Source organism: Lontra canadensis, unplaced genomic scaffold (assembly GCF_010015895.1).
Source record: "Lontra canadensis isolate GAN:19392208 unplaced genomic scaffold, GSC_riverotter_1.0 scaffold44, whole genome shotgun sequence".
Taxonomy (NCBI): domain Eukaryota; kingdom Metazoa; phylum Chordata; class Mammalia; order Carnivora; family Mustelidae; genus Lontra; species Lontra canadensis.
The window spans coordinates 14410564-14420031 of NW_022631038.1; the positions used below are offsets into that span (position 1 = coordinate 14410564).

General features: G+C 42.1%; 1 protein-coding gene across 4 annotated transcripts in view; it reads left to right on the forward strand.

The window, feature by feature from the left end:
* The window catches only part of RNF152 (ring finger protein 152), a 72959-nt gene extending 69065 nt beyond the window's left edge, over nt 1–3894 (forward strand). For 3 of the 4 annotated variants that reach the window (XM_032872300.1, XM_032872298.1, XM_032872299.1), the window contains exon 2: nt 513–3894. In XM_032872300.1, coding sequence (XP_032728191.1) covers nt 662–1273 — 612 coding nt within the window. In that variant the 5' untranslated portion in view covers nt 513–661 and the 3' untranslated portion in view covers nt 1274–3894. The remainder of the gene's footprint in view (nt 1–512) is intronic. The other variant, XR_004384365.1, reaches the window with a different exon arrangement.
* The last annotated feature ends 5574 nt before the right edge of the window (nt 3895–9468 follow it).

Below are 9468 nucleotides of genomic sequence, written 5' to 3' on the forward strand. Positions count from 1 at the left end.
TTTCCTTTGTGAAAGGAATTGAGCAAATAAGTTACATGGACTCCCTAGATTTGGGAAGTTGCCTGAATCTGGCAATGAACACTTGCAGGAGGGTAAGTCGAGTCAGGAGAAGATGACCAGCGGGTTGAAGGAAAGAAATTTACTTTTAGGAGATGATACAAAGTTATTGGAAGCAAGAGAATTTCTTTGGTATATTTTAGAAGAACAAGCCAGGGTCCACTGAGATATACACAACATAATCAAGACTCCCTCTTTATGAAATATGGGGCACGTGTGCCCCCGTGAAAGCATTCCCTGTAGAAATGAGCAAGGTACTTACCGGAAGAAGCTGCCTGAGACAACTCCTTTACCTTCCACTGGGCATTACAAGTGGGACTCCTGTAATCTCTCCCGAGTGGGAAATTTTTATGTTTTTGACCCAGTGTCAAGACTTTTTGAACCCCGGCTGATGTGCTGACACCTCAGCTTGTTTGAAATAATTAACTTTTCTGCATTTTTTTTGTCTTCTTCAGAATTGAACACACTCGAGTATGCTCGGTGCCTGTGAGCTCCCTGATCCCCTCACGACTTTGGAAAGCCAAGAAGGAAGGCGTGGGAGTGCCTGCCCCTGAGAACAAGCTCCTTCCCCTCGGCCTCGGCCTTCCTGCTTCCCAGAGGCGTGATGGAGACGCTCTCCCAGGATTCCTTGCTGGAATGTCAGATCTGTTTCAATTACTACAGCCCCCGGCGAAGGCCCAAGTTGCTGGACTGCAAACACACCTGCTGCTCGGTGTGCCTCCAGCAGATGAGGACGAGCCAGAAGGACGTGAGGTGCCCCTGGTGCCGGGGCGTCACCAAGCTGCCCCCGGGCTTCTCCGTGTCGCAGCTCCCCGACGACCCCGAGGTCCTGGCGGTCATCGCCATCCCGCACGCGTCCGAGCACACCCCAGTGTTCATCAAACTTCCCAGCAATGGGTGCTACATGCTGCCCCTGCCCATCTCCAAGGAGCGAGCGCTGCTGCCGGGAGACATGGGCTGCCGCCTGCTGCCCGGGAGCCAGCAGAAGCCGGTCACCGTGGTGACCATCCCCGCGGAACAGCAGCCTCTGCAGGGCGGGGCGCCCCAGGAGGCGGTGGAGGAGGAGCCCGACCGGCGGGGCGTGGCCAAAAGCTCCACCTGGTCCGGCGTGTGCACTGTGATCCTGGTGGCCTGCGTCCTCGTCTTCCTGCTGGGCATCGTGCTGCACAACATGTCTTGCATTTCGAAGCGCTTCACTGTGATCTCCTGTGGCTGAACAGCGCGGCAGGGGGGTCTCTCGTGGGTGCCAACTCGGGGTTGAGCAGGTGTTGGTGATGGGATCGCAGCGAGAAGATGGGGGGCGACGCTGATCATTTGGTGCCAGCGCTGGCCTCTGGGCTGCCACTTGATTAACCGGAGACAGACGCAAAGGGCAGACGCGAGGTCTCAGCGAGATACCGGGCAAATCATTGAGCGTTGGTGGCAACAGCTTTGAAGACGATTGCATGCATCCCCATAATCATTTATTAAATGGGCTGTGATTTATGATTTGTCAGAATCCTGTTACGAGATAGACGTATTCTACTTAGACATTAAACTGTGCAAGTGCGTACAATGTGATCTTCTCTAAATGTGGTAGATTAAAACAAAGATGCTTATGTATACAAATAGAACTAAACCTGAGAATCCCCCTAAAAATTCAGCGACGACATGCAGTGCTGGTTCCTTTCCCCTTTTTAATGGAAATCCAGTCTTCATTTAGTTGCTAAGGCTTTTTATACTTTTTGAATGGCACCCGAATTAAAATAAGTGAAGTGGATGGTCTTTTTTTTTTTTTTTTTGAAGAAAGTGTCCGAACAAGTGTTTCCAGTGTGTTGTGTTTTGTTCCATACCTCCATTTTTCTTCCCTTGTAATTAGAGCTCGCTACGTGTTTATTAAACTGAAAGCCCAACAGGAGAGCAATAAACTGAGTAATAATGAGAAATGCTTAATCCCACAGGAACCCTATATGCCAATTTTTCTCAAGCCATCTCATGAAGTAAGAATTTTAAATGTAAATATTGTGTTGTGTGTGCGTGTGTGTGTGTCATTTGATTTACCTCAGGTTTTGAATCTTTTCAGAAGAATCCCAGGAGTAAGACTTTGTGGGCCTGAATGAGTCCAGGGTCTGACTCGGTGGCCACCTCTCGAGCGCCAGGACCCAGGACCCTCCCTGGGAAGTGTCGCGCACGCATCACTTCCAACATTTGCTCCTCCTCTGTATATCCAAGTCCTGTATTCTGTGAGGCACAGATGGAAAGTGACAGAAGATGCTGTCTTGGCTCGGGGTTTGGAGGTATCATGATAGATATGAGTGTTGTTCATTGATGACAAACCCAGACTGACATTTTAATAGACAGTCCATGATTGCTTTTTGAACGATGTCGTTCTGTGAGAGTTTAAACCATTTAGGATTCCAATTTCCTCTTGTTGGTACAAGTGAGAAAATCTCCTGTATTTCAAAATATGTTTTTATTGAGAAAAGTGACAAGGTAAACTAACGACTCACATTCCCAATCTAAAGTGGATCAGTTCATCATAGATTCTTGAATATTCTTAAAAGTATAGTGATCTGCGGATGCTGGTGAAGAAAGATCTGCTGGTGTTGAAGTTGTAATTTCCTGTGTCTGGATGTGTGTGCGTTCAGAAATAGCCAACAGCTTTACGGTTCTCTTCTAATTTCTTTTATGGAATTCATGGAGCAAGTGTATTTGAAAGCTCAAAGTAGAAATTAGGTTAAAATGCCATTTTATTGTCTAAGCTATTGGGCATTATAAACAAATAATCTAGGATTTATTTGGTATTAATAATTTAGGTATCTTATTAACTGAATACTATCCTCTATTACATAACATAATATACTGTTGGGTTAGTGTCGATTTCTCAAACTCTGCCAGGCTGCCGTGATGCATGTCTGACCTAATTTCTATACCTCTTGGAGGAAAGGGGAAAAAAAAAAAAAAAAAGACCATGGAAAATGTTGCATTAAGAATGCTACATTTCAAACGGACTTGACCCTTGCAGTTTTCAGCCAGGCCATATTTGGAGTTGCTTTTGTGAATGATATCTACGTCTGTCTATGTTCAGTATGAAATGACTGGCCCTGTAGTATAATATGAACTAGAGTCCTGCGTGTTAAGTAGGTTTTATATAGACACTAATACGTGCGGTGGTAGAGCGCCCTGTGTTTCTTAGTGCAAAGCCGTAGAGTAAAAATGTCCACGTAACTTAAAAACAGTCCCGCGCTAGAGCTGCTGTGAAGCAGTGCCAAATTAATCAGCCCCGTGATAGATCATTGACTTTACAATTTAAGGTAACAATAACACCCAAATCAGAATTCTGTGTGTGCGTCTTCCTGACCTAAGAAATACTGTTTCAGCGGATTCTGCCTGCATTTACTTGTGTATTGCCTGTCAAAGTGTGCAGTTGTGCACACGTGTGTGCGCGTTTCTGTGCGTCATAGCTCAGCCTGCAGATAGAATTTTTGTACACTTGATGTTTTCATGTTAGTTGGCATCCCATCGCGCTGGCCTCTTCTGGCATTTCCCCACGACACTAACAACTCATCTACCCCGTGTGACAAAAGTCCAGGGACACAATCAACTGGAATTCACAGTTGCACATCACTGAAAAAAAATCACAACTGAAAGCACAGAAAGTCAGAGCTGAGAGCAGCCTCTGGTGGCTTCCTTTTGTGCATGAGTCCATGGAGGCCCACAGAGGTGTGTGGCCCCTTGTAATTCTGCAGCAAAATGGAGACGAGAACTGCATTATTCTCTGCTCTTTCCGAGGCCTGTTGATGTCTCTATCGGGCTCTGATCTTTTGGAGGGTGAATAAATACCCTTTACTCACTCAACAGTGCTTTAGTTTGTTGTTGTTGTTGTTGTTTTAAATATATATATATCCGTTTTAGTTAGCATCTACCTCTCTGGGAAACGAAAGGATGATTGAGTTAAGGATGAGTATAGACATTTAATAAAAAATGATGTGATTTGAATTTTTAAAATTGCCAACCATTGGTTCCCCCCACCCTTATGTAAAGGACAATGAGTGTTGTGTAAATAGTAAACTTTAAGAAGCATGAATCTTCATCTTTATTAATGATCTTGACATAAGCAAAAGAATACTTCATATGTTAAGTACAACCAACCAAGAATGCTATCAAAAAGCATTGTCTTGGGAAATTTTTGTACAGTGACCTGGGGCACAAGTTGTGATCGAAAAGGCCAATTGGTTTTCAGTTTCAGTCATACTTTATGATTAGAAAGCTTAAAAGGTATTTTCTTTAAGAATACAATTAAGTTCAGTCTTGAGCATGACCTAAAAGTAGGTCCCTTGAAGGTTAACCCATGTGCTGGTGCAGCTTAGAGCTATTCTGTTCAATAGATCTCTCTCCGATGACGGAAGTGTTCTATGGCCTATGCGGTCCAATATAGTGGCCACTGGCCATATCGGCTAGTGGGTAGTTGAAGTGGGGTTAATATGACTGAGGAATGTATTTTGTATTTTATTTAAGTTATCTAAACATAGTCACTCACCTATGGCTGGTTACTACCGTATTGGACCATGTAATTCTGGAGGGTGGCATAGTGGGATCTAGTATGAGAGTGTTGACAGGGTACAGAGTAGGGCTAAGAGAACAGTTTGTGGTTTAGTAACATGCAGTTGCTAAAAAAAAAAAAAAAAAAATCCTTTCTGGACTTAAAAGATATATGATCTCAAGTATGATGATTCAAATTCATTGATTGCCCTTTGGGGTTATTACTTACATACTTTGGGCCATAGAATGGTCAGTGAGGCATAAAGAGTGTTTTATGAAGCCCCTCGTCTGGGATCATTAGCTGCATGTGAATCTGTTGTCCAAAATAGTAGTTAGACAGTAGCTGTAAAAACGTTTGACTTGCAAGCTATGCATGACCTATACTGTGAAACTGTGTTTAGGATCTTAGGGCCAAAAAGTAAATGTTACAGAAAAACAGAAAAAAAAAAAAAAAGTCTAATGAAATTCCTCTTCACTTCAAGCATCTTACCCAGATTTCATCACTGCATGAGTAAGGTGTGAAATGTAAGAGCAATCATGTTTTGCAGTGTTTGTAGAGGGGTTTTGTTTGCCCTTGAAGTCTGCTGGCTTGTTGTTGTGATTGGTATGAGGACCCATTTTCAGATGCCGGACTACAGCATAGGTACTGTTCTTAGAGTGAGATTTGACACATGCAGTCTTATTTGGTTTTTCCTTTTATCTCTTATCACTGAACAAATTGCAAATTTGTAGCTGTGCACAAAGGCTTTTTTTTTTTTTTTTACATTAAGAAACATTGTTCAGGGAATTTAAAGTGTTATTAAAGGGTTATTAAAGTTAACGAAAATTGCTTTTTAAGTGAGTAAAGGAAAGCAGAAAATTGAGTTTGAGATACATTTTCATAGAAAGATGAGACTCTTCCTGATAGTATGATACTTATTCTAGTCTGCATTTTGATTTGAAGAGTTCACATTGCTTTATTTGAAATCCTGTGCGGTGTCAGAATTGGCTAGTCTACTTTTCATTGTTCCTGAGTATAATGTGAACATTGCATTTGTCTCGATATAGCAAAATTTTAAAAAAATTTTAGCAAAATAGATTTTTTTTTTTGAGAACTCATCAGTGGCATGACCTTTTTAGCTTATCCCTTAAAATTATTATTTTTTTTTTTTTTGCCAAGATAACAGTTTGTCTTCAGACTTAGGAATTTAGAAGTCCAGAGGTTATTGGTATGAGAGGAGTGATATCGAAAAGGTTTGAATTTCTATCTTCTCCTAAAAGAACGATATTGTCAGTCAGTCTGCATTTTGTTCCCACACAAAACATGTCACCAGTCAGTTGATCGGTCATCCTTGACCGTTTCCCTCATTCCCAGGAAAACATCACATACAAGGTAACCCTTAACCAAAACAGAAGCTCCAGAAAAGAATGGAGTCATCAAGAAAATCCAGTAGCTGTGTTGAAAGTATTAGTCTATCTCAAAAGCAGTGAATTTTAGTTAAATTTTAGTTAAATTCAGTTAAATTTTATTAAGCATGAAATATTTCTAAAAAATAAGTGGAAATTGAAGCCATTGATTTTTTTCCTGACACGATTCACTATATATATATACATATATATGTGTATATATATGTATATACATATATATATATAATTGCACATACAGGTATAGACATATATGTATATACACACACACATGACTTAGTTGTAACAGGAGTTTAAAAAATCAAGTAAAAAAATGTTGTTAGTCATGTTTTCCAATTTGTGGGTTAGATAATGTTGAACTTAGATGTTAATTTCTTAACAAATGCTATAGGCAGCGTACATTATATCAAACCAACCACCTTTGGGAATGTCTAGATGAATAAACCCTTGACACTTCAAACCTATGAAAAGGTGGGTTCTCTATACATTTTATTGGAAAGCCATTGATGATTGAAGAACGCAAGCAGGAGGGGCATTTAATTTCTGTCTTTCAAATGGCTTGTTTTTTGGCTCAGAGGTGGAGTACCATTATTCCTGAACTCATGCAGCGTGGCTCCAATTTTTCTGCACAAGTTTCCTTGCACAGTTGGGCCAATGGATTTTTTTTTTTTTTTTCAGGACTCACTGCCCGGGGTATCCCACTATTCCCACTATGTATATCTCCCCTTACGATGTAGTGGTGCTTGAAAACACTCATCTTGTTAGCTGGATTTTATTATTCTAGTCTTAAGGTTTTTGATACTATTCATATTATGATCTTTTATAGGGACAATCAGTCATATTTGGGGCAAAGTACAGAGGAGTCTCTTAAAGTCTGCATCAGCATGCATTGTCTTTTGTTTTTTCTGGGGGTGCTCTCTTAGAGTTGTCCCTGTTCTTCTAGAACACTGCTCTAAATTCATCACCGCAGGGTGCAGGGCTAGTAGCCTGTGTGAGGGTTTTCTGTATTCTCCCTGTGAGTTACTGGGTTATTCTAATTAGTTTTCCAAAGGGATGTTCCATTTTGAATTTGACATTTGCTTTTTGAGAACCTGGAAGTAGATGATTGACTGTGAGGATGGTAAAGGAACATGGGGTGTAAGGAGGAGGAAAAAGAGGAGGAAGATGTCCCCTCGACCTCAATCTGTGTCATCTCTGTTTAGATGGGAGGACAGAGTAGGTGCTGTCGTACACTGTGCTTTAGGAAGCTCCTGGCCTGATTTTTCTGGCTGAGAGACAGATCCTGTGTGGGAGCAGTGGAGACATGGCCTTGGGTCTATAGCAATAGGTAGATGTGCTCAAGACAGAAAATACTTGCATAAAAGGAGAGAAATCTGTAGTGGGATCATGGGTGGAGAACAAAATACATGGGAGCTGAAGGTCGTTGTGGTAGAAACCAGCTGAAAAAAGAAACACAAGGACAACTAGGAATAACTTAGACAAGCACAATTTGTCATTCTAGGATGGCCTACCAAATTCAGTTCCAGATGTCTAAGTTGAAGACAGAGAGAGTGGGCTGGGCCAGTGAGCAGATCCAAGCTGCCCCACCCCCACCCCTGGGTTGTCCACACGCTAGACAATCTCTGAGCCTGTTCTAGAATTGGTTGCTAGGTCATTACCCACGAACTCTCTAATACCCTCTTAGCAGTGGAATGCATTGCCCAGGTCTGTGGTTGACTTGAGTAGGTTGATCTATTGGGAAGACTCATCCAAGAGTATTTTGGTTTTCAATCCTGGTGGTTGTCATTATACTTTTCTTTATTCCACCACCTGGTCCTGTTTGCCTCAATGAACGATTGCGAGTGGGGAGGCTGCTTTCAGCTTGGGGCGGGTCCCGACTCCCCCATCATAAGCCACGCAGCTGCTCTGTTCCCGCCGGTCTTCCAGCCCCGCTAGTGGGCTCCCTGGCCCTCTCGAGAGCTAATACTCCAGTATTAGGTGGCTAGATTAATGCTGCTGAGAAGCTAACTCAAGTCCTTGACATGTTTCGTTCACAATTATGCATATTATTTATTTTAGAAGCTTTTGTTTTAAAGGGCCAAATTGCCCTACAGATAAATGAGCTGCTGGGCTGTGTAGAAAATATTGTTCAAATGTTGCCAAATAACTGACTTTGGAAGTGGGATATCAAGCTGCTTTTTATAAATCTGAATGTCTTAAAAGCATTCTTGCTTGCTTTCTCTGGTGTAGATGGTGTCTTAGCAAGTCTTGAGTTTTTCCAATGAACCCAATTTTAATATATGGTATTTTTGTATGCCAAACTGTTGTCTTGTCCTTTGTATATGTGGTAATGTTGATTTTATGACTACTGTTAAAACACATTTGCTATGATTAAAATTCATAAAACGATTTCAAATAGACTCACGTGCTGGTTTTGTGTGTGTGTGTGTGTGTGTGTGTTTTCTTCCCACTCTATGAAGAAAAATAAATGCGCTGGAATTTTCATCATCAGCTACTCTAAGAATTTTAATAGACTAGGGTAATAAAGCAACAAGGAGCTCCTGAGCCAAGAATTTTAAGTGGAGGTGACCTTCAAGCAGCTTCTCTGAGAAGGCGAAGAATGCGTTTGTAATGAGTAAGACCGAGGATGGTGTTGCAACTTGGGTTTTCATGACTTCCCGTGGCCCCGACTTTCTCCTTCTACTGTCTTAAAATGGCATTGCGTGTGTCGGGCCCCAGGTGGACCATCTTATTTTACTATATGTAGAATAGCTTCACCCAGGCCCCCCATGTAGTAAGAAGGCCCCCATGTCTTCTTCCTCTTGGCTCTGAATCTGGAAAGGCATCCTTCAATGCACGTTCTCATCAGTGGGACAGAGTTTTCAGGAGAGCCTTTTCTGATGAAAGCATTCTGTCTTTCAGTAACTCTGGATCACATCAATGAATTTCAACTCAGTTTGCAAGTGGCCTAATCCTTTTTAAGGGCTTATCAATGATCGGATCATGCATGCGTGCTTGTATAAGCATGACCTGGCTCTCTCTGGGCAATTAAAAAATAATCCCCATAGGTTTTGGGGGGAGGTTCGTTTGTTTGTTTTTAAGATTTTACTTATTTATTTGAGAGTGGGAGAGCTTGAACAGGAGAAGTGGGAGAAGGAGAGGCGGATTCCTTGCTGAGCAGGGAGCCAGATGTGGGACCTGATCCTGGGATGACCTGAGCGGAAGGCAGCTGCTTAACAGACTGAGCCACCCAAGTGCCCCTCCCCATAGTTTTAAAAGTGTGAGATACCCTTTTGTTGTACCAAAAAGCAAGCTTTGTACTAGGGAGTGCAGACTTCTGGAAATGTGAAATTTATTTAGCGTATTTTAGAATTTCTTGTGTGCCTTTCCCCAGTCTCGGAGTGAGTGGGCATGTGTGTATTTTGGGGCGGGTAGGGATTCCCTTACTGTAACTGCTTCTTCAAGCTTGTGTGTTTCTTTCAGCTAGAAGGAGTTAACCCAAAAGGG